The sequence below is a fragment of the Coptis chinensis genome, chromosome 4 (assembly GCF_015680905.1).
Source record: "Coptis chinensis isolate HL-2020 chromosome 4, ASM1568090v1, whole genome shotgun sequence".
Lineage (NCBI taxonomy): Eukaryota > Viridiplantae > Streptophyta > Magnoliopsida > Ranunculales > Ranunculaceae > Coptis > Coptis chinensis.
The window spans coordinates 33540823-33566612 of record NC_141459.1 but is presented as its reverse complement, the minus strand read 5'-3'; the positions used below and the strand labels follow the sequence as shown (position 1 = coordinate 33566612).

The 25790-nt window shown below is 35.1% G+C and overlaps 2 protein-coding genes across 3 annotated transcripts; one reads left to right on the top strand and one right to left on the bottom strand.

The window, feature by feature from the left end:
• Positions 1-1618: 1618 nt before the first annotated feature.
• On the top strand, positions 1619-3222 carry LOC147503275 (HMG1/2-like protein). Its single transcript, XM_086608018.1, has 8 exons — positions 1619-1889; positions 1968-2023; positions 2119-2235; positions 2313-2372; positions 2468-2510; positions 2597-2677; positions 2769-2864; positions 2954-3222. The coding sequence occupies exons 2-8, from the start codon at positions 1980-1982 to the stop codon at positions 2969-2971; spliced, it is 459 nt and encodes a 152-aa protein (XP_086464144.1). The 5' UTR covers positions 1619-1889; positions 1968-1979; the 3' UTR covers positions 2972-3222.
• Positions 3223-11129: 7907 nt separating this feature from the next.
• DAW1 (Transducin/WD40 repeat-like superfamily protein) lies at positions 11130-25532 on the bottom strand. Of its 2 annotated transcripts, XM_086608017.1 has the most exons (24): positions 25336-25532; positions 22093-22226; positions 21907-21991; positions 21748-21801; positions 21434-21525; positions 21242-21345; positions 20426-20498; positions 19869-20265; positions 19244-19567; positions 18949-19146; positions 17383-17478; positions 17212-17254; positions 16893-17020; positions 16022-16268; positions 15596-15720; positions 15367-15494; positions 13951-14074; positions 13799-13857; positions 13387-13480; positions 13106-13301; positions 12661-12756; positions 12099-12217; positions 11680-11739; positions 11130-11406 (listed from the first exon to the last, which is right to left on the bottom strand). In XM_086608017.1, the coding sequence occupies exons 1-24, from the start codon at positions 25372-25374 to the stop codon at positions 11302-11304; spliced, it is 3120 nt and encodes a 1039-aa protein (XP_086464143.1). In that variant the 5' UTR covers positions 25375-25532; the 3' UTR covers positions 11130-11301. The 2 variants fall into 2 exon arrangements, with proteins under 2 accessions (XP_086464143.1, XP_086464142.1); XM_086608016.1 differs by lacking the exon at positions 22093-22226 and having other exon boundaries at positions 25336-25477.
• Between the last annotated feature and the right edge of the window lie 258 nt (positions 25533-25790).

The window sequence follows — 25790 nt, the reverse complement described above, 5'->3', positions numbered from 1 at the left end:
GGATTTACCTTTTGTTTTGAGTTATTTGTTTAACAACTCTTTCATTGCTCCTGATGAAGATATAACTTCATTTATTTTTTATGCTGATTAGATTTAACTCACATGTTTTTCTAATTAAATGTCTACTCCTTTATACCAAAATATCTTCACTATATTTGTTAGGTGTCAATCGGTGTGCAAGTTTCGGTAGGTAGGAAGAAGTTGAAAAAAAAAAAAAAAAAAAAAAAAAAAAAAAAAAAAAAATAGAGAAGAATAAGGGGTTTAGTTCTTATCACGGGTTTGAGATATATATATATATATTTTATATTTTGTTAGAAATAAAACATAAAAGAAAACACATAAATAGCGGACAGAGAAAGGTATAGGTGTTAAATTCTGGACCTGTGGCTTTCTATTTGCAATGGTTATTGGATTGTAGTCCTAATAATCGGTTATTGCTTATATAGTTGGAGTCGTAGTGAAAGTGTTCAAAATTTTCGTATATTTGTTTGTTGAACAATAAATGTGACCAAACAAGATATATGTAAAAATCATGGGTTTTTAGGTTTTGGTCATACATATATATATAATAGGGTAATTAGGCTTTGGTCCTGACTTTCTTCCAACTTCTGTTACTTGACTGTGAGTCCACACTATTGACCTAGGTAAGACTGTTTGATTTTTCAATATGTCCATTGAATGTTGGACCAAAGTCTAATATCACCATTATTAGTTGGACCAATTTTTAAAGACCATCATTTCTTAATTTCGAAGCTCAAATTTAATGGTTTTTTCATTTAACCTCAATGATTTCCACAAGTTCGCGAAATCACAACATCCAAAAATTTACAAATTGTTAAAGCTTGTGGGTTACAACCTTTTGGAAGAATGAAAACAAAGTTAAATATAATTTATTTACAACAAAAAAAACAAATTGAGTTCCTAAAATCTCTTTAAATGTGATTATATTTATTGGTTTAAAAAACAATGGATTTTGATCTATTGACTTCAAGACGTAGTTGAACTTATTGAGATTTTAGTAAATGGGTGCGATTTTGTGTTTTGTTGATGTTGGATTTTGGTGGAGTAGAGTTGGATTAAGAATGAAGATGAGTAGTGATGATAGACTATGAAGATGAATGAGAGCTATTACATTGATTGAAATGGACGAAGATGAAGACGTGTTAGTTTGTATGTTTAAACATAATTGTGCATTGGAATTTTAGACTTTGGTCCAACTAATAAAACTAATAATGATGATATTAGACTTTGACTCAATCTTTTTAGAAGTACTCCGGTCAACAGTCAAGTAACAGAAGTTGAACTAAAGTTTAATTTTCAAAAAAGTCTGGACCAAAATCTAAATAACCCATAAAAATTAAAACTATCACATTTAATATTTTGGGTGAAGGATTAAATTATTGGTTATATAATAAGATAAGCTAATTTAGGTCACACATTTGCACCAAATACCTCAACCAAAACCTGCGTGCTACTCCTGGCATATTCCACTCTACTAACTCTGTGATCTCAATAATATCCAAGGCTAACATAGTCACTACAAAGGAAAGACATTAACACGTGTTATAACAATCTCCATTCCATAGAAACAAAACAAACACAATGAGAAACACAAACACAGCAAGCACAATATAAAAGGGCAAAAGACCCACATAGTACAATGAAGCGAATAATGTGTGAGCACACGGATCACTAACGTGGCATGAAAATAAAATGGTATTCAAATGCCCGCCTAAAATAACCCGGACTTGATTTCAATCTCTATACTCAAATTTAATTCCACACACACACACACACCCCTTCTTATCTCCCCTCTCTCTTTCCATATTGCCCACAAAAACACACCTCTTTATTTCTCTCTCTCAACTCACCAAACCCTAACCCTACAGGTACCGAGTTTCACCGATTTTTAGCCGATTCGCACCGTTTCTGAACGTTTTTCAACTCATCTGATTGTTTTGTTTCAGGTTTTTTGTACTATGGGGAAAACTAAAGCTAGTAACGCTAAGAAGGCTGACAACAAGTGAGTTTTTTGTATAAATGTTGTATTTTTATGTGTTTTTTGAACATGAGGTTATTAGATCTGTGGTCTGATGTGGTTTTTTTGGTGTTATGAAGATTGGCAATTAAGAGGAAAGCTGGTGGAAGTGAAAGAGGTGGGAAGAAACCAACTGGAAAAGCTGTTAAGGATCCTAACAAGCCTAAGAGGCCTGCTAGTGCTTTCTTCGTTTTCATGTAAGGGAAAAAATTTATTTTTTTGTATTTATTGGTTGGTAAAGTTTTGATTTTTTATTGTTTTGGTTTGATTATAGGGAAGACTTCAGGAAAAGTTTCAAGGAAAAGCACCCTAATAACAAATCTGTCTCTGTTGTAAGTCTCTTTTCTTAAATCTTCAGATCTGTAAATTTTTCAATTTTTTAACTATTGTTTATTTTTTTATACTTTGTTATTGTAAAAAAAAAATAGTCGGAAAGGCTGGTGGTGATAAATGGAAGTCCATGTCAGAAGCTGTAAGTAATTAATTTTTGTCAAAGTTTGTTATTGAAAGTGTTGTTGAATTTCGTTATTGACAAATTTGTGAATTTTTTTGTAATAGGAAAAAGCCCCTTTTCATGCGAAGGCAGAGAAGAGGAAGACTGAATACAACAAAAACTTGCAGGCCTACAACAAGAAACTGGTATAGATTTAATTATTTATGGTTACATTTGTTATTTAAATGATTAATATTGATTTTCTTGATCATTAATATTTTTTGCGTTGAAAAATAGGCTGAAGGAAACGATGCTGAAGATGAAGAGGAGTCTGACAAGTCAAAATCTGAAGTAAACGATGAAGACGAGGACGATGAGGAAGGAAGCGATGAGGTTTGATAAATCAATTCTTAAAATGTTTATCAATTATTGATTATGTTGGTTGTGTAATTAGTGATTTGTTTCATTTGTTGGAAATGCAGGAAGATGATGATGAGTAGTATGGTGGATTGGAGATGATGTTGGTGGTGGATGGTTGTGTAGTTGGGCCCCCTGGGGGTTTGATTGAACTGTTTATGTTCAACATCTATCATGGAAAAAGGAATAGGTGTTTTTGTTTTTTAATTTTAATTTTAATTTGGGGAAAAAATGAATATTTTGGAAGCTTTTTAAAAGCTCAGATTACTCCTGTACTTAATCAACTTTATCATCCTCGATGTTTTAATGGTTAGGTTTTTATCTTTTGTTGTAATCGCAGTATCTGTTTATCTTCATGCAGTAATCGTAGGATTCGGTGGCACATACTTGTTTCGTTAGATGGATCTATTGGTAATTTTAACAATACAGTAGATTTAGTTTTGTGGATGCATAAGTGCATAATAACGTTCAAAAGTCTCATTGCTAAAATTTGAAAACTCCCAGGATCAACTGGGAGCATAGTACGATGTATTGCGATATTTATATCGGTGATATTTTAACGATGAAGATATTTTGTGATATTTTATGTATATAATAATTTTATTTAATATTTATTATTATATTTTAAATAAATATAAATAATGTATTATGATATATCAAGAAATATTTATGATATTTTGGATATATTTATGATATTTGTATATGAAATAATGTCAAAATCTCCAAAAAGAAAGATATATCTATGGGAGCGCGAAGCAATTGTTCCATGTAATTTTGATGCTTCTTGTTTTTGGATGTTTGACTATACTTTGGATTTTGTGATTATCGATCCATTGATCCAAAAAAAAGAATAGTAGGGTTTTAGTCATTTCACTTTATTGGTTGGTATATTGGAGATGGATAAAAGTCATATAGCTGAAGAATATAGGTGTAATTTGGTATCATTGTAGCGTTGACACATTAGGAAGTTGTATTGGCACTTGTTGAAGTAGAGCTTGTAGTAACAAGCTTTTATTTCTCTTGTGGTTTTTGCACCTTTGGAATGTGCGTATGTTTATGTACTACCTACGTTCAAGACTTGTGCGGTGTTAAGTTGTCCCCTTTCAGACCGTTTCTAAGTCAGTGATAGTGGTACTTTATGTTTTGCTTTAAATCAGCCTCTTGCACATGTTTCCCACTGATGGTTGTGTAGATGCTTCATGTCTGTATCCACGATTAGTGGATCTCCATTACGGCTTGTACATGACTCTAAATTGCTTGGAAAGCTTAGTGAGATAGCTCAGGTAAGGACTAAAAGCACATTTAGGAGCGATACCCAAAAAAAACACCAAACCAAACTTAACTTAACTTAACTAATCAACATCAGTAAAGATATCAAAAACTTGACATAAAATGCCACGGTTTTAGATAAACTGTGCCATATAGTCTACGCTTTTTTTCGCAAAACCGCGCCATAGACACTCTGTTTTCGCAAAACCGCGCTATAGACACCCATCACAGACGCCTAAGCCCATGCGGTTTTTCAGAAACCGTGCGGTGTGTCGCACACCCTGTGTTATCATCTTTTGCGAAAACCGCGTCATTGAAGCCCACACTCTAGCCCAAGCCAATGTGGTGTTTGAAACACCGTGCGGTTTTTGCAAAACCGCGTCATTGAAGGCCACACTCTAGCCCAAGCCCATGCGGTGTTCGAAATACTGCGCGGTTTTTTCAAAACTGCGATAGAGATTTGATACAGCACAAAAGCAAACACTTTTTGGTGTTTTTATCAAAAGGTGTTTCTCTTGAAGATGAAAAAACATCAAATTATTGAAAATTTTGTGTTTGATGCTAGGATAGTGTCTCTCCTAAAGATGCTTTAAGGAGTTTGGAGTTTATCGTAGCCACAAATCTAATTAGGAAATTTGAGAAAATTGAGTCAGAAATGTTTTAAAGTGGAAAAGTGAAAAGCTGGCAAAGAAAGAAACGCTAGGTAAGTTGGGAGCATGTGACTTCTGGTACGAAATTGGTATCGAACTCATACGAGATCATATGCATTTTTTTTCCCCCGATAAAGACTTCTTATATTAAACAGAAATCAAGTTGTTTACACCATTCAGAGTCCAACAAGGAGGAGGACATATGGCTGCATAATTTAAATCCCACTTGCTTAATTCATCTGCCTCTCTGTTATGAGCTCTCCTAAACCAATAGAACAACAAATTATAACTGAACATCAAATAAGACTGTTTAAATAAAGCATCAATTCGTGAGATGAAGTCATCTTGCTCCAATCCAACTCCATTACTTCTAAGAATCTGCATCAAGTCTCTGCATTCCCCCATTATCAACACTTTGTCAAGTTTCAATTTGTACAACAAGATTGCAGCTAGCTCCGCACCATGACACTCCGCTTCATAAGGAGTTTCTGTGCGGAACCTTCTATGCACTGGCCCCAACAACCTGCCATCTGCATCTCTACATATTGCTGCTGCTGCTCCTTTTCTAGTCATCCTATCAAAAGCCCCATCAAAGCTTATCTTAGGCCAGGAACTATAGAAATCAATACCTAGGTTGTTCAAAGCCATATGGTATTCAATAGGATTATTTTCCTTCCTGCTAGCATGAGCGCTGCTACTTACTTCCTTCTTATATGCTTCCAAAGTACTTGCTACTTTCCTTGTAACAGTCCTAATCATTTGCTCCATATTAGGTTTAATTTTCTCAAATCGCAACTGATTTCTGCACCTCCATATCTCATTTATCATCACTAGAAAGTAGGTACTCACAAATCTTTGCACCTCCATTTCAACAAAATCTTCTAAACTATTCCAGCATACTGCCTCTCCAATCCATTCATATAGAGTCTTCCCTTCATGTTCCTCCATACGTATACTAAGAGAAGATCCAAACCATAAACATCTTATCCAAGCACATTAGAGAAATAGATGCTCATCTGTTTCTATCTCTTTCTGGCAAAAAGCACAGGATATGTCCCCTTTAAATTTCTGTCTTCTTAATCTATCTCCAGTTAGCAGACGTCCATTATAAAGTTTCCATACAAGCAACTAAATACTAGCTTCCACCTTAGTCTTCCACATCTTTTTGATAGTTTGCTCATTAGCAGTAGAAGTCTCTCCCTGACAGTCTGTCATGCTCAGAAAATGATAAACAGATTTCACAGTGATAATACCTTTAGTACTACCTGACCAAATAATTTTATTAGCTATATTAGGATTGATGACAACTTGGTTAATGCTACTGACAACAGGTGAATGAAACAACTCTCCTAACCTATTTTGATTATAACTATGGTGATCCTGATCTATAAGGTAACTGACAACAGTAATATTGGGATTTGTATTGTAAATAGGAGGTACCAAATCTTTAAGACACACATGTTTATTCATAAAGGATAACCAAAGGTGAGTATAAATATCAATTGTAGGACCATCCCTCGCCAGAAATAAGAACAAGGGGCACTCCTTTTCTTATTCACCACCTCTAACCCATACCATTTGTATATACTTGTAAAAGTTTTCGACTATATAGACTCTTCTTCCTGTAATAATCTCCAACAATGCTTAGAGATCATAGCTTGATTCATTTCTTTAGCCTTTCGAAAACCCAATCCACCAACACTCTTAGGCTTACACAATTTCTCCCAACTTATTGTATGATTAGTGTTAGAATCTGAGATCCCATTCCACCAAAAATTCTTGTTCAGCTGATCCAATTTATCTGTAATGTTATTCGGCAGTAGATAAGTACTCATAGCATAAATAGGGACAACTTGCCCTACAATCTTGACTAGGGTAGTTCTAGCTGTCTGAGATAGGATTTTGGCCTTCCACCCAGTCACCTTCCTTTGTAAACTATCTACTAGGTAATCAAAATTCTCACTCTTTTTCCGAGTGAGAAGTATCGGCACCCCCAAATACTTATCCCTCTCATTGAACTTCCTTACTCCCCAAATTTTTGCTAACATCTTTTGGTGTCTATGATGGACATTACTGCTAAAAAAGCACTTGATTTCCCCACACTGACTTCTTGCCCATATGCCTTACAGTACAAGTCCACAATGCCTTTCATATTAACTGCTTCCACCAAACTGGTCTTGCTGAATATTATTAGATCATCAGCATACAATAGATGACTAATTGGTGGGGATTTTCTCCTAACTTTGATACCGCTAATACTATTATCTCTTTCCCCCTTGTGTAGCATCCTTGAAAGTGCTTCCGTAACCAGAATAAAGAGGTAGGGAGATAATGGATTCCCCTGTCTCAACCCTCTCCGTGGTGTAAAATTATCCAAAGGAACCCCATTCAACAAGACTCGAAAAAGACAATTTCTAAGCATTGTTTGATAAGTTCGATCCACTTATTACCAAAACCCAACTTGCTCATAATCTTATACAAAAAATCTCATTCAACTTGATCAAATGCCTTCTTTATATCCAGCTTCACTGCCATCCAACCCTTTTTTCTTTTTTTTCATCTTCTTCATATTATACTAATTGTAAGTCCTATATTATCACCAATACAACGACCCTTCACAAAAGCACCCTGAAATAGGGAGACAATCTTATGTAAGTGTGATTTTAGTTTATTGGCAAGTAGTTTAGAAATAATCTTGTAAATAAAATTACAAAGACTAATGGGTCTAAATTTTGTAATATGATCTGGATTAGGGATTTTTGGTATTAAAGATATGAAGGTTTCATTTAAATTGGGTTATAGGATACCTAATAAAAAGAAATTCTTCACAGTTTCCACTACAGTTTCTCCAACTATATCCCAACAATTTTGGTAAAAAACTCATTGGAATCTATCGGGACCGGGAGCTTTTAAAGCCCCCATCTTTTTTTCCTACATCCCAAATCTCCTCACCAGTAGGAATAACAGTAAGCATACTATTTTCTCTATTTGTGATTATATGCTCAAATAAATGGAGAATTTTATTATTAGGTTTTGGGTTACTTGTCGTAAAAAGATGTGAAAAAAAAAATCATTGATTGTCTCTTGGTAACAAGATGGCTTTGTTTAAAGAACAAGAAGAGCTCATTGTGCAACTACCTCTTGGTGGTAGGGTAGGGCTGGCTCAACCCTGTAAACCCTGTAGTAGAATAGGCAGCTGCTTAGGCCCCAACTTAGCCCACACGAGTTTGGATATATTTTATTTTATTATTTTATTATTTTTATAATAGTTAAAAACTTATATAACAATATTTAAAAAATCATTAATTGAGGAAAATGTAAGTACATTCTCAAACAAACCCCTCGTTTCCCTCACTTTTCTAATAAAAAGTGAGTGTAATAAATGGTAAAAAGTTGCTTTCTGAACTTCGCTTAGGCCCCAAATGGCTTAAGCCGCCATGTTGTGGCCACTGGGGTGCTAGAAATGAGGAAGTTGTTAGTATGCACCTAGATGAGTTGTATATTTGTGTATATAAACATTTTATTGTGAGCAAACTAGCTGTATATAAACATTTTGTTGTGAATTGAATACACTTCTAATCATGGACCAATAAAAGTGGGTTCCTATTCTGATTAAATTTACTAAACATGATAATCATTGTGGTCAAAGGAATTAGTGTGTCCAAACATAGAAATTAGTCACAGAAAATAAAATGGTACGCAAATAGAGTTCTTTACGAGAGATTAGTGTAAAAGAACATATAACGAATTACTTAATTTTTGCCACTGCTAAGCAAGTGAGCAACTTGTTTTAAATGTATGGGGCATGTGCTGAATTGAGTCTTCATGTGGGAACAGTACACACCACCCTTTGAAGATTCTGGTAAACAAGTTTAATGTCGCTGAAACCTATTAGTAAATATCGTTATTTGATGGCTCAAAAAGGAAATCTAATATTATAGCTACGCTGATAATTTGCATATCTCCATACCTCAAGAGAGGTCTTAACTTTGTCAAGTACAGTTTTCAATCAACTTTTAATAGTGGAAAACAGTATGTATATCTTGTCATTGCATTAGTTAAAACCTGAACAGCTGCACTCAACGATCGTTCATCTGAGCTTGTCATAAATGATAAATCTGTAGTTAACCACTAATCTTAATCGACTCCAAAGACATAGACACATCGTTTTGGACTTAGTCCAAAAGGTGTGACCAGACCGTTTGGTGTGCACAACGAACGACCTAGTCGGGTCGTTTAAGCCTAGGGTGTTCAAATTTTCTCATTCAGCCATATATTCAGCCCGGTACACATGGATATTCAGCCTTTAGTGTTTAGTGTTAGTGTTAGGATATATTTTTCTTTATGGTTTAAGATTTAGGATAGTGGAAGAGAAGATAAGAGAAGGGCTGAAAAGGTTGCAATAAGTGAAATTCACGGTGATTTGGGAGGTGCCCAACACAAAACAACTTTTGGGGCCAATGTCACATTTGTAATAATTGTTTTTGTTTTTGGGGTCTGCCCAACACAATATGGGGTTTGGCAGTAACGAATTCCTTTTTTTTTGGGTCCTGTATCCTACACCCACCAAATTGCATTCTGCAGCCTCCAGCCCAAGTTCAACAACCAAGTCCAATAACAATAGCCCAATACATCCCCACCTAAAAAGAGAAACCGAAAAACCGGATACAATCTTTCTTCATCGTCTCCACCAGTCTCAACCTTGTACATATTCAATATTAATGGAGTTGCATCAACGAACCACTACTGCCCAATGGCCATGCCACTAATAATTTCACTCAAGTTCATCTTTAGCTCGATCTCATCAAGAACTTTAACCCAATCTAAAGTTCGATTCACGAACTTATTCAATGAGTTAGAATCTATGTTTATAGACTGCTGGAGCTGATAAGGGAAGATACATGCACCATTTCATAACTTGGCATACCTGCAGCCCCGCTCTTATTATTATTTTGGATTTCAATGGGATAAACTTAGTCGTAGCCTATATAAAATGTGACCATAGTGCATCAGCAGCCAATTTTGTTTCAATTACTAAGTTCCTTTTTTATTTCAATGGCTGCCCAATTTTTAGTACTTGTTAACCAATTGTTGTTCCTCAATGAACAATGCCCATCATGCATTGTTGTACTGCACGGTTCTTCTACCTATGAATTTTAGTCTTGAGTTTTAATTTTACAATTATACTCTTGAATCTTGATTAATCAAGCATATGAAAGTGACAAAAAAACAAAATGAATTTTTCAATATTTTTAGTCAAAACGACTTAGCCATGTCGCACAAGAGAGTTCCTAAACGACCCCACCATATCGTCTAGCTAAAAACCCAAGAGTTTTATCTCAAACGACACGCGAAGACCGTTTGAGTGTACACTGAAACGACATGGCGAGACCGTTTGAGTATATACTCAAACGATATGGCAATATCGTTTTATTGTACACTCAAACGATATGACAAAACCGTTTGAGTGTACATTCAAACAACTCGAGGGTTTCGTTATGGCGAGACCGGTTGAATTGGTTGTTAGGCCTGGACTTTGATGACAAACTTGTAATATATATATATATTTTTGGAAGGTTGCCCAATCCAATTTGATGAGTGCCCAATTAAATCATTTATGAGAATTTCTAGAGGTTCCTCTTTTCAATAGGATTCGACTTTCCAGTAACCGGTTACTGGGATCAATGATACCAGCAACCGTTACAAGTCACCGTTGATTTAGATCCGAGATCTGTGTGTGCACTGAAATCTGTGTGTGTGCCGAGATCCGTAACCGAGACAATCCAACGGCAACTTGTAATGGTTGCTGGGATTTAATCACAGTAACCGGTTACTGTGTAGCCGGACTCTAAATGTAGTAAAGACCAAAAATAAAAAATTGGGTTGACTGACTACCTTCTCCTCCAAACTAAAAACAGACCGACCCTCACTGAAAGTCCCACCAGAACTGGCCTAGTGATGAACAGATGATACCCCCGCCGCTTATCAATTGAATTCCGTCTTTTACACTTCCACTTTGCCCACAATACAAGATATAACTACTTTTGTGGGTTGCTTATGTTGTAAAGCACAACATATACTTTCTTGGTGAATTTAAAGAGGAACAGATTTGGAAAGCAACTTTGCCACAAGATATGTTGATAATTGTTCGTAACTAAACAAGAGAAAATATTTGAAGAAGACCAGCTGAAACATCAAAAGGTGTCTCTGGAATCTTGTTGATTATCTTCTATTTCCCTTTTTATTGGTTCTTGTTTTAATTGGACTCAACCCACTTCAAAAAAATGATTTTAAAAGCAGCTGCTCAAAACATTTACTGGTCTTGTTTTTTTTTAATTAGAGGTAGGATGGTCCTGCCCCTAAAATTAATTTCACTTCAAATTAATTTCTTTCTTTTTTCTTTTATAGGGTTTTACACTTTTACATGTACATGTAAAAATAGAGAAAAAAAGGGTATTTTCGAGTCAATATCTATAAGTAAAAGAAAAACAAGCTTATGAGTTTGGCTTGTCGCGCTCTGCAGTTCGCAAGACGTCCTTGGCCATGGCTGAGAATGATTGAGCTGTGCCCTGCATCTCGGTCGCTCTTATGTTGATACCCTACAAAATCAATACATTCATTAAAAAATCAAGTGAGTACTCATATGAAAATGACTGAGACTTTTAATAAGTAATTCTGTACTCACATGGAGACCATTAATGCCACCACATTAACGTGTGAACGAAAACACAGATGCCAAAAACATTTAATGGAGCAGAGAAGCTTCAAAGAGCTTATATTTTGGCTTAAATGGTTCTCGGTAGGTATATATGCATTTACTTTGTGATATTAAACTTGAAAGTGAGACTGCACCGTCTGCACGCAACACGTACCTTTAACTTCGTTATATTCTCGTGCAGCTTGTTTTCTGTCAATTTTGCTACACTGGAATCCTGCACCAAAAGATGAAAACCTTTTGAACCCCATGCCCAACTTGTAAAGTTCACATGTGAGCCCCAAAAATGTAGTTTGCACCTTAAATGCTTCTAAGTTTCTTAAAAAAATTCTATCGTGGATTCAGAGAAATCTAGACGAGTTGACATACTAATTTACAAAAGGCACTTTCCAGCTAAAAATTGAGAGAACATAACATATTTGACCATTTGGTTCTACACTTCTACTGTATCGCCGGAATAAATCAGTAAAGCATATCTTTGAAAAGTAAAACATATTGTTCTTATGAGAAGAGACATATGGTAAAAATATAGTAACCAATAATCAATTTATACAGGATAGTTTGTTCTGCACTTACACCAGACGAAGAAAATCCGTACTTCTTCTTGATTTGATCAACTGTATCCCCGTTTTCATCTTCATGCGCTGGTTTTGCTGAGCCTTTTTCATTTCTGATCATCTTTTGTTTTAACTTTCCTGTGAATTGAAATGCGTAGATGAGAAAATCCGCTATCATAGTTTGTCCCCAGTCCTCATGTACTTTTTGGTTATCACTAAACTCCACTTCTAAAGCTTTTTATTCGTTATAGTTTAAACACGAGGAAATCAAAAAGGTTGGTCATTATCAGGCAGTCTATCTAATTCAAGACTTTCAAGTGACGAAAAATAGGTGAATATACATATACTCAATGATCACCATGTAAATTGATCATCAGAACTAGGCCTTGCCTTCATTGTCAGGATTGTCAGCTAAAAATGTTGCTCATCTGCAGACTAACCATGGGTCTTCTGTATTCAGATGTAAGTAATTATCTTCTTATACATAGTGCACCTACTTGCTGAAAACTTGAAAAAGGCATCTGTTTTACTCTTGAATGTGCCAGAAATGAGTTAAGAACAGCTCTTTCAAACATACAGACCTTTAATTGCCAGGAACTTGCTCGTCAATTTTTTCTTGTTCAGCACTGCAATCGTGTTATGTCCCTTGGGATTCTCATCTTCAATGTCGATATCATCTTCAAAGAGAGTTGAAAAAATTAATCAAAACGTTCAAAAGAGAGTTGAAAAATTAATCAAAATATATAAGCTAAGGAAGGTCACAAACTCAACTCTCTAAAATAGTTGTAGCTGACACATAAAAAATCAAAACATTTCATAAGTAAGCAACCTTTGTAACTCTTAGTATTATTAAAATAACTTGAATATTTGCTAAAAATAGGCCAATGTTAACTTTTTATATAATTGTTGTATCGAAAAATCTATATCATAAATTCGCCTAATTGAAAGTGTTAAGCGTATGGTGTGGCCTGAAGCATATGGGTGCAGTAGTAAATAGAAATATCCAATATTTGAAAAAGAACATACCTATATTTAGCTCAACCGCATCCTTCTCATCCGCAACCACGTGTTCTCTGGTTTCCTTATCCAAGGGGAAATTAGGTATTGAAAATATATTTGAAAGTTCATCTGCAATATTTGCTGTGGAATTCGGAACTTCTGTCTCTGAGGCGTACTTTGCTTTATTTGCTTTTATATCTTTGAGAACAGAGTTAAATATCCCCTGGAATGCCAATTACTTTCCAAGACTTTAGGCCAAATGAAATACAGTAATAACAAATAATTTATTTGTTTATAAGTTACCTAACCTTTTTCTTTTCTTTCTGGATTATTGGTCCAGTGACAGTCTCTTCCTCTATAGCCATCACACCCTTGTACACCTGACTAATAGGATCCAAAAACCTGAAAGATACACAATATTCGATGTCACGAGTGATTGTTACCTCTGCTACCATCAGCCCTATCACTATTTTTCCCAGTAGTTATGTAATGGAAGCATCTGTAGATTTCTACACTAAGATAAATATGGACAAGTCCATTAGCGAACAAAGCAAAACCTTTGTTTGATTCACAAGATGGAATTGGAGGTTTATCCATGTATATCATTGAAGTAAACTAAATTGATGAGTCTGTGTATCCAGGTATAAACTCCACAAAATGCAACTCCGGTGTACAAGCTTAAAAAGGGTGAAACTTGCAACCAGATGAAGTAATATATACCTATAAATTTCCTTCCGCAACAAAAGTGACAGAAGAAAGAGTTCCTGATTTCCATGGATCTATTGTCATTAAAAAAAAAACAATTATCAGTTGTACGATGCACAAGTAATCCTTAAAAACAACTTCTACAAACAAAATTTGAGAAACCTTACCAGAATGATTTCTCCATCTGAGGAAGAAGACAGTGAACTATCTGAAGATGAATCCGATTTTAAGTTTTGAAATGCAAAACCTCTTATTGAAACTTCCTTTAAAAGGGAGAGTTCAGGCAACGACCTAAACAGCAAGAAAGGCAACCTTAAAAGGAAATTTTAAAAAAGGACATGCAAAACTGGCAAAAAGTAGGAATATACAGCATGTAATTAAGATGGAAATGTTAATTTCAAAAATCAGATAATTTCCTCAGTTTTTTTTATTTATTCATGATGCATAAGTGAATGCGGATAAGGCGTATAGTACAAGTCTACAAGAATAAAACCAGTAGAATTGTAAGACTGGTTAGTGAAACTGACTGGAGGTACACAGGCAGTTAAACCATCAAGACAGAAACAAATGCAAAATTAAAATCCGTGACATAGTAAAAATTCAAGGCGGAGATGGGCTGAATGAAACAGAACAGACAGAATAGTATTACTGATCATGCTTCAACCTTTTGGTTTCTGTTAGAGTATAAAAGCACTGCAGACGTGTGATCACTTCCAATGCACCGAAAGATTGGGCCTCTTTTGGAGTGACAGATTCTCACAGCAACAAATTAAAAATATTCCGAGTCTTAAAGAAACTAACAAAATGTCATCATTTGAAAGAATAAAATTATTTTGTTTTCGATTATTTGTTTTTAAATTCCCAGAAATCCTAATTTAATAAAAAATAAGAAATATTTTTTGATAAAATCCCTAAAAGACAACTTAATATCATATCTTTGTAACTCCTCATCTGTATTTCTCCTTATACAAGCTCCTTATATGACAACTGGATTTCTCACTATCTAAGAAACCTTCTGCCACTATGACAACAGATTAAAGATATTGTGCAAACTATCCTAAATGGGAAGCATGGAGCTTGGACAATCTTGACCATGGATGGGACATGTGCAACACCTACCTATTTTGCACCACACCAACTTCATCTCTTTCCTAGGATAATTTGGTGAATGCTAAGAAAACTCAGTATCACTGAAATACAATATAGCCACAACACTCAAGACTTTAAGATAACGCAAGGCATTGAAATAGCTGGGAACAAGAAAGTCATAAATAATAGCTATATATATGTGATCTATACGAATAAATCACTACTCAGTCCCAGGTATGTCAAACTTGTCCATGATTTGTATGAAGGCTCCCGTGAAATCCACCATACATGTACACAGCTGAGCTAGTACAATCCTACATACACATTGCCTGACATGCATGTCCCAGAATCCTAACAGTTTTGTCAGTAGCATAATCCACATGCCTAGTAGCATAGCCACTCCTTATGGCTTGCCTTCCTAATAATCTATAGATTTCCGACTTTTCTCTGCGTGGCTATTGATAAACAAATAACAACTAATAACATATTCCAACCTTATATCGATCTTGCCACCAGGAAAGAGAAGTGCAAGGGCAACCTCGGAGTCATGATTATTAAATGCTGATGCCCAGCAGCAAGTAGTGCCATGAAACTTCTTCTTGTGAAGCACCCTCTTGATTCCCTAAGATGAGTGGAACAACAACAAGGATCTAGTTTAGATTTCTCCACAATGCACCACCTAAAAGAAATGGGAGAAGAAACTTGAAGCTTGAAGAACATTACCTGGACTGCATGGATCAAGGAATATACATATACAGCTTTTTCGTTACAGAGTAATAATAGGGATTGCTTAGGTGAGGCATCCTCAACAGAATACCCTCCACTTGAATCAAGACTACTGGATGCATCTGCATACAGAACAGGCTATTCATTCTCCTTAATTGAATTATGGTGTCTTTGGAAAGCAAAACGTGAAAAGTTAACATTCTCACAGAGTCACAGGTTTGAAATTTAAGGGAACCTATTTTTCCAGCAATCAAACAAACCTTTGAGAAGCTACTCAGTGGTAAGATTAAAAAAGGAAAAAAGATGTCAGCACTACTTGCATGTATAATGTTCTCGAACAAGTGGCTTTCTTTTAGATAAAAATCATAAAAGTCGATAGTCTGGTCCATTATTTAAATCACATGGAATTATGGTGCGACTTACCTAAAACCTGCATGAACAGAACTCTAGCAGGTTTCTTGGGACGAACAGATGTCGTACTAAATGTATTTCCAGTGTCACTTTCAACTGCTACAACAGATGAGTCTTTCATCCCTACCAACAGAACTTTCTTCTCAAAACCATGAAAGCTACAGGTTTCAAAGTGCAGGGACACAACGTCATTGCATACTTCATTCATAATGCGTATTTGGAACAAGATGGTGGGCCCTTCCATATTGATTACGGAAACCTGTCAAGAGTAGAGATCATATATATATATATATATATATATATATATATATATATAATATCAGAAATAACGCTTCATGGGCCATAACATGCTAGTTAATTCCCTAGTCTCTAACAACATGATTTAAAGTATTAAAAAACTTATAGAAAATGTAAGGAGCATTGCATTATCAGGAAGAACGCGGCCATAACATACTAGTAAACCCCCTAACAACATGATCTATATTCTTTTTAAATTCAATAACATTTGGCATATTTAATGTTCTGTATTGAGTTGTGCTTGAGATAACAGAAAACATATTCTGTGTGTGGTGGCAGAGACTGTTGATGTAATTGCGTCTATCAAGGGCTTTTAGTTGCGTGGTTATCCTTCTTGGAGTTTAGTCTATAGATAAAGAGTAATGAGATTATTATGTATCAAGAGTTGGTCTCATAGGAGTGGAGTTAGTTCCTCTGATTGTTTTGTTTTGATAGTAATATTTTCTGTTGAAATTATAGGCTATCTCAAACTTCATCCCTTTGCTCAAGTTCATAAATTTTTTAAACTGATCAGAAGAAAAAAGAGTAAAACTTAAAAGAGGCAATGAAGAAAATAAAATGAAGAGGATAATGAAACAAAACTCACATATCCTTGATCAGATCCAACAGCAATATGTTTTGAGTGAATGCTTAAATTGATCGAAAGTACAACTCCATTGACCTTTACAAGTTTAACACTTTGGACTATATTATTGCTTCCTTTCTTTGTACTTGCTGCAAGAAAGTGAACATGCAGGATAATTACAGGAGAAATCTTGAAAATAATAATACATGACATGATTTCCGTAGCATCTTCACTTGAAAATCAGTGCGGAAAAAACAAGGGATAAATAAAACGGAGGCTTAGCATATGTGGAATATAAGAAGCCAATTTCGTGAAATTAAAATCATCTTTTGTCAGGTACCTTGCAGTGAAAACGACTCGGGTTTAAACTTGAAGATACGAACCTGCATACAGAACGACAAATAAAAATAAAGAGGTAACATAAAATCTTTGTGGCAATTCCGAGATAAGAATCTTTCAGAAATGTACACAAACTTGATTGATTGGATTCAATGAACAGGAAAAACTTTACCGTTCCACTCTGATCTCCGGTCACAAAATTTTGGGAAGAGATATCAAAATACAGTGCTGTCACAGGAATACCACTCAAAGAGTGGTCGTCTTCACTCTGCATGTTTGAAGTATACTTGCATGAGTAACACATAAAAGTAACAGGAGCGTTATATACTTAAATGTACACACTTCTTATACACTTCATTTGTACATGGCTCAAAAAACATAAATGCAAATGAACTAAACCCAGATGTTTTGCGAGGATGTTCTCCTCAATATGAAGATTATCCTCACAAAAAATCCGCTCATTCGGATTTGTATAACGTGTCAAAAGTGTGTTGTAATATTGAAAATCTTAGACCTTTAGATAATACTAAAAAATAAAAATTTGGGTTAACTAGTATTACCCCACTAGATGAGCCAATTAGGATTTCCCCCCCACTAGATGGGAAATTAGGGTCTCCCCCCTAAATACACACAAAAAAAATTCGGTCAACCCACTTTGACCTTTTTTTTGTGTGTATTTAGGGGGGAGACCCTAATTTCCCATCTAGTGGGGGGGGGGGAAATCCTAATTGGCTCATCTAGTACTAGTTAACCCTAAAAATTTTAAACTTGAACCCAAATTAACCCAAATTTTTTAGATGTTAGACACATCCAAAATAGGCTGATTTTTTGTGGAGACGTTCTCCTAACCATGGAGATCATGTCCAAAAAAGGAGAAAAAAAAAAAAAAAACCCACCCTCAAGCTGTGTTGCACGGGTACGGATGGAGACACGGCAGGGACACTCCAGAGGCACGGCATTTTCAGTTGATTACGGAGTGTCTGACACGGGTACGGCTTCCATTTTGAAGTACCCGCGCATCACAGCCCTCAAGTTATCTCCAAACGTATAACAAGTACAAGAGTCACGTATAAACATTTTGAGCCAATGGGTGATAAGTGGAGAGGCCCAGGAACATTTATACTATACTGCAACTCTGCAAGGCTACACGTCCCATGTGGGAACATCTAAACATTCCCCACACACACACACACACACACACACACCGACGTGTGGCATTAACACGTGGACACCACACTTGGGTGATAGAGAGTAAACGGACCCTTTGGGCCAAACACAATAGCCTGCTCTAACAGAACCTATATCTCAGCAAAAACAATTAATTTCTTCATTATCCCTTAAAGGCACTAAGTTGCTCTACCGCAAATGATTTTTTTCTACACTCTTAGTAGCATGACAATTTACACTCCTATTTCTAGCACCAAATTGAGTTTTCACTTGATAAAATAAGACGTTAAAGTCCAAATTAAAACCAAAACCAGTGGATAGAAAAAGAACGTTTACCACTTAAACTCCCAAGGAATGTGGAAGTGTGGAACAAATTCAAGCTCAAGTTCTACCATTTATCACACGGCTTTTAATTTTATATAAATATATATGAGATTAATTGCCATTTACTTCACTTTCTACTTTTGCTTACTTAATTGTACTTTTTATATAGTCAATCAAAAAAGAAAAGAAGATTATTTATCTACATGGTATGCATCCCTATATCGTGATATATGCTGAAAAAATCTACCTGTTGCTGTATAGATGAAATCCGAAGTAACAATGGGGATGATAGGTCCCAAAAATTTATAGTTCCATCACTGTGCCCAGTTATGTACAAGTTTGTTATCTTTGCATATCCACTGAAGCGTGCTAAATTCAATTGATCTTTTGCTCTTGAGTCACTTGGCAGAAGTGGTGGGAAATGTTTCACCAGCAAGTCATAATCCTACACGATGAAAATCAAATTGAAGCAAATAACCAAGAGTTTTAATAATTTAAACAATAAAAGAACACCAAATTAAAAAGTCAATCTTGAAGAGTACCTCATCCATACCACTGATAAAATTTGAACCATCTGTGACAAATTTTGCAATAGTGATGCCAGAATCCGCAAATGGCAACTTTACCATTACCTGCTTTGGCAGTGAAGGGGCCGATCTTGATTGGCTTTGCATCAGATACTTTTCAATCACAGAATCGTCATAAAAGCAAAGGCGACCTGATTTTAGCAAAAGAAGAAGAGAATCTTGTTTCTGTTTGCTTTGATCATAATTGCTTGAAATAACTTCCATGTCTAGAGAAGGTTCAAGCAATGGAAGTACCAACTTGATCGTACGCGATGTTGTCTGTTCATTAAGAAGGACTATCTGCCAGAATGTATCCCAGATTTTAGACAAGGGTAATGGGATAATTAGCTAGTAAAAATTCTCAAATAAGTATAAAATCCTACAGCAGTAACATTTGTAATATACTAGAAGGGCAGCGCAGATATCAGGGTAACCACATTTCCATTTAAGCATTTCACATCGGTAGTATGATGCTCCCTAAAATTATGAGTTTGAAGAAATGTTACAGAGATGTACATTCTGGGAATATAAAATATAGGTAAGTGACTCGAATAATAAACTAAGATTCATACCAACATGTAAACAACAATAAGATTAATACCTGAAACAAGTTCGATGAAGCAGAATTAGAAGCACCGTTGACATATAGACGACTACTTTTCCCATTTCCATAAACCCACTTTAAGGAAAGAATAGGAATTTTGTCCATCTTGTAACCAAGATTAAGTTTACACAGAGGGACGTTTTGCGGTAAAGTTAGTTCCCTATTTGCTGATATTGCACCTGGATTTGAAAGTGGTGGCACACTCCAAAGGTATACTTCTCCATTACTATATCCAACAACGACTTTACTTCCAAAGGGGCATGCCCAACATGAAGAAGTAACTTTCTTTGTTTCATTAGATAATGACAGCATGTTTCCACCCATAACAAGAATTCCCTTACATTCTTCAAGTCCCCATAATACAATAAGACCATCTCGGAAAATTATAAGTACCCTGCACAGAAACAAGAGTCACAAAACAATATAGGAGATCATAGAGTCAACCAGACTTTGTGCGTTGACTACTAACTAACTAGTGCTTACGGGAGAAAACCTTACGCATCTCAAATAAAGAAGTCTATTTTCTAACTGTTTATGTAAATCCCAGAGATTACCTCTGACTCTCAGCCATTGGTTGTGGCATTATGAACAAGACTGCATTGTCATCAGCGACTTCAGTTGTATTCCCTAGAGAAACACAGTGAATTTAGTTTATTTGCACATAAGAAATAAAACTCCTTAAGTTAAACTGAAATCAAGCGTCTCACTAGATTCATAGATATCATCCAGTACTCAGTCCAAAAATAGATGCCACAACAGTAGAATGCTTTTACAAGAAACAGAAGTAGAACTAGAAAAAATGAAAAAATTCTTGTTTCGCACTAGGCTTCTATTATAAGCGAAGTGCTAAGTTCTTGTCCGCCATAGAGCCTTTTACTCTATAAAAACACTGTATTGCTTCCAAATTTATATCTAGGAGAGTTCTGTTTCACCGATCAAAGGAGAGATTGAGGACTGATCACATTTACGATCTTAAGATTGAAACTTACGGTTACAAACGGCTAGACAAATCGGTTAAAAAATAAAGCGTGTGGAAGTTCATTTTGAGTTATTGATATAGCTGAAATTGGATATTTGTCTTTTCAATTTTCTAAATTCTAACACACATTCTCCTTAACATACTTCCACATTAATAATTTTATTTCTTCTAAAAACGTTTACACAACTACCAGTAGTTGCTATTAACAATGGAAGATGGTACACACTTCTAAGAATCATTCTTTGTTTGCAATTTTTCAATGCATTTTGATGAACCTCTGATAAAAGAATTTAAGAATAAGAATTCTGAATGTGAAAAGGTATGTATCATTGTTCATTGAAATAGAACTAACAGGAATATGAACAACATCTCAAACGAGTGTGTTTCTCACCGTGAGATGCTGAAAGAGGAATTCTGTAATTCATCTGTACTAAATGATATTTAGCAAGATCAAGCTTCAGAACTGATATATTTCCACCAGAGTCTCCAATATACCTACAGTGTTGCAGTGTGTCTCTAGTGACATGTGATAATCAAGAACTTTGAAATCCTACATAACGTTCGGATAGTTGGAAAAGCTTACGCATAAGAAGTTTGTTGAACGACTGTAAAAGAGGTGATATCTTCTTTCAATATGAACACATCACACAATTGCTTCCTCTCTATGTCCCAGACCTAAGAAAATGTAGTGGTTTAACAAACCAATAAGTCACAAAATATTATGAAGGGCCAAAGAGTGCATAAAAATAAGGCCTAAAAGTAAAACTGCGGATCACATTTGTAAAGTGAACATATGACACATAGTTTCTTCAGTAAACAAAAGCTTCAGTTATAAGACTGTTTTTGGACTTACTACCAATCACATTTATGAGTAATGAGTCAACATATAAGACTTGCCTCAATGTTGTTCTGGGCAGTAACATTAAACAGAATGCCTTGGTTCTCAAGAAACTGTAACATCAACACGAATAAAACACAAATGTCAATTAAACGGTACGTAAAGAAACAGGAATAATGCATGCAGTGACACTACTAAACAGTAAATAATATTTAAACCTGCATGAATTTGCTCGGAACTGCGTCATTGGATTGTAGTAGAGCTTGAGTAATATCTTTACCAAGTAACTTAATTCGACCATCTCTGTAACAATTAATATAATGTTTCAGTCTACATCACTACATGCTATATATATCGGCATAGGATAAATAAATAAAAAAGAAAGTGGGAGGGAATGGACATACTTAGTAGAAATTGCAAGTATTTTTTGAATAGAGTCGTAGGCCAGTTTAATAGATCCTGATGGAATGCCATAGTGAAAAGCTACACGTGGATTCAACTCACTTGCTTTTATACTATTTATATTTCCTCCTCCAGGCTGCTTACACCAACAAACATTAATACCCAAAAAAATGGCCCAACTACACAAGTCCATTTGATGTCCATAGTTGGAGGATCTCGAGCCCATCTAGGGATCCAAGTCACTCAACAGTTTATATTATTGGGCATTTGGGCGGGCCCTGGCAATAACCAAAATCAACCCGAAACATGGGAAACTGTACTGATAATAAAATTTCGAAACTCCATAGTCAGTACTCAGTACGGGTGTATCTTTTTTCCGAAAATCTAATTTTCCGAATTATTTTTTGAAATTTGGCAATGATATTTGTATTCCGATATCCGAAATTCCGATATCCGATTTTTTTGAAAAATAATTGGATCGGAATTGGATGTGTTTTCAAAATCCAATCCGATCCGATTTCCGATTAATTTCCGAATTTTTAATATATAACCGTCTATTTCATATAATTACTAAATTAAAATTGCAGATAGTTTACAAACCAAATAAAAACCCTATAGAAGTAGAACATTGTCTCTCTCACAATTTCAAATAATCAATATTATCATTCTAATACATGTCTCAATTTCTCTCAGCTTTCTATTTACTGAATTAATGCATTGACATAAAGAAAAAACTTGCTGAATGAACGTGTTAAAAGATTTAATTTATTTACTAAATTAATACATTTTAAAATGATTGCTAAATGAATATATTAACTGGATAAAAAATAATTATCCTAAAAGAGAATCCAATTATATAATTTAAATTTCCGATTTACTTCCATATTTTGCGGATTTCAAAATTTCCAAATTCGGAAAAGAAATTGACATCCGAAAAATAATTTGATTGGATTTGGAAAGGATATTGCTATCCGAAAAAAATTAGAAATTTTTCTGAAAACTCTTTATCCGATCTGAAATCACCCCTAATACTCAGTAGTCATGGAGCAGCTCGTATAAAATTTGACATAATTACTCAATCAAAAGGAGACATAATTGACCCAAAATGAGACATAATTGACCCACTTAGAAAAGTATTAGAAGACACTCGAGTATCATGAACTATGGTAGCATGGAAGATTCATTCTGGCAAATGGATTAGAATCTGGTTGAGTACAGAAGTCGGTGATCAATTATGTATTTTTTTTTCGAGATAACCAAGTGATCAATTATGTCACTGAAGTCATTATGGTATCCATAAGGGCGTGAGGCCATAACCATGCGACCAGAGTGATAAGTTATAAGCTTTATTAAAATTTTATATGAGGGTTTGGGTTTGCTCTCCAATGGTCATTAGTTCGATTCTCCTCAAAGCCACTACAACGAAATATCCAGTCGAATGTCCAATTAAGGCTATGGGATTAGTCGAGATACTTGTAAGCTGGCCCAGCAAACAAAAAAAATATATAGGAGGGTTTTGGTTTCAAATTTTATCTCAAAATTACAAATATTCTCAGACTAGAAATAATTTTGTTTCTAAACTACAGCATTATGAATTTTTTTTAACATGGGAAAACTATAAAAGTTAGTGCATGACCTTGTAATGGATTTTAACATAGGCCCAGCGGGCATATACCCCAATATTTGTAAGCCTAACCACAAAATGCTATCTGATTTTTTTTTTCTCTTTAATCCACACAGTGACAGTGACACACTGACACAGGTATGAGTTTTGGGTTTTTCGTGACGGACTCAAGATCTCTACAACCGGGTACAGAGATCATCTCTATAACCGTGTTATCTCGCCGTTGATCCGAATTCGAGATGTGTGTGTGCCTCGATACCTGTGTGTGTGCTTCGAGATGTGTGTGTGTGTACATAGATCAATCTCTGTACCCGGTTATAGAGGAACCGGTCTCTTTGGTGACAAAGCAAAGCTTTATTGTAGCTCATCGGGTGGGGCATATGAAAATGATTCAGGGCACTCAACGAGGAATACCTACTTTTTTTAAGAATTTATTTTTGTTGTTTTTCTTATCCTAGAATATATTTGCTTTCCCCATAGTTCGTGATTCCGAACAAAACTCCGAAATTCCGCTCTGAATTTCGGTTTTCTAAAAAACCAGAATTCCAAATATAATGTCGAAATAATCGAAATTTCAAATGTAATAGGGTTGAAATTTATTGGATTTCGGTTTTTAGATTTATCGAAATTTCAAAAATTCCAAAATCCTGAACTATGGCTTTCCCTGAATTTTTCATGAAAAATTCTTGACTTATATGGCACTCCAATTCGTGGCGTCAAAAGAGCCCAAACATCCCATTTATATAGTGAATTAAAGACTACCATTTTTTTTTGGTAACCATTTAGTGAATTGAAGACTACCATGTTTACAAATCAAATGTGTTATCAAACTACAAAAATGAGATGTATCTCACTTAAACATGGGAATTTATTTCCAATGAACATCAACTTGAAGCCCATATATCATATACGAGAACTTCGGCTTTGAACTGAACATGGGTTGACGATGGGCTCTTTCACTCTGACCAACGACCAATTTCGTATTACTATCTTAATCAGTTGGACCATTACATTGACTTAATTGATAAAAAATTAGGACTGCAAGGACTAATTGACCCGAAGCTAGCAACATATTACATATGTCAACATATATTCACATTAATTTAAGATTACTTTCCTTAAAAACCTATGCTCTTGCCTAGAATGCGTGTTAGGACTAAATACCTACTTAATATTATATTATACTCAATCAGGGGCAGTTTTAGAAGAAAATATATACTATCATAAGTTCTAGTACGAGGCCAGTTGCCGGCATATATTCCATTAGTTAGCACTGCCTTCCAACTTTGATTTTTCTTTACAAAAAGATATATGTAAAATATAGAAACTCGTACATTATCTGATAATAACAAGAAAGATGTGCTGGGTCTGTTGGAAAGTGGGGAAAAACATAAATTCAATGAAGTAAAACATATAAAAACATTAATGAATGGCCAACTTTCTTAAAAAGACAATTTCATTCACAAAAAACATAGGGGAAACCTGCACCGTTTGTGTTCATTAGCAACAAATTTACGTTGAAATGAAATGAAGGGCCTTAAGTTACTACACAGATTAGTTCTAAACATGTTATTTCAGTGAAAACTAAGAATAAGCATATCAACCAGGTAATTAAACTAACCTTCTTTACAGCCTTTTCGACAAACTTTTTTACGAACATCGCTTGCCAAGAAATGTTTTCGAGCAGACTGGAGAGAGAATTGGAAGAAGGAGAGGGGATCTGAAAATTTTGAATTGATGATATAAAACTTTGTATCACTTTGAGAAAACCGCCGGGAAAATGTAAGAATACAAAGTGAAGGAGACAGAGAACGGTTGATACGGTTTATATAGAGACATCACTGCGTTTTGTTGTCCTTTTTTAAATAAAGTGAGCAACATGTGTACACGACTACACGTGGAGTTAAAGACCTGAATAGAGATAGACATCACTGCGTTTTGGCTTGGGATCATGACGACGTGGCACTAAACAGAAACTAATATCTCGCGAGTGAATGGGCGCGAACAGGAATAGAAATGAAAACCAAAAGAATCAACCAAAACAGGCGCTATAAACAGCACCTCTTTTTTCTCTCT

Bases quoted from the DNA above. Each gene is read 5' to 3' on its own strand.
- LOC147503275 (XM_086608018.1), top strand. From the start codon at position 1,980: ATGGGGAAAACTAAAGCTAGTAACGCTAAGAAGGCTGACAACAA. The intron at 2,236-2,312 runs GTAAGGGAAAAA...GTTTGATTATAG, and splicing joins AGTGCTTTCTTCGTTTTCAT to GGAAGACTTCAGGAAAAGTT. The intron at 2,373-2,467 runs AAGTCTCTTTTC...AAAAAAAATAGT, and splicing joins AACAAATCTGTCTCTGTTGT to CGGAAAGGCTGGTGGTGATA.
- DAW1 (XM_086608017.1), bottom strand. From the start codon at position 25,374: ATGTTCGTAAAAAAGTTTGTCGAAAAGGCTGTAAAGAAG. The intron at 17,021-17,211 runs GTACCTGACAAA...ACTTTCTTGCAG, and splicing joins CGAGTCGTTTTCACTGCAAG to CAAGTACAAAGAAAGGAAGC. The intron at 13,481-13,798 runs GTATATATTACT...TGTATCTTTCAG, and splicing joins TTGCGGAAGGAAATTTATAG to GTTTTTGGATCCTATTAGTC.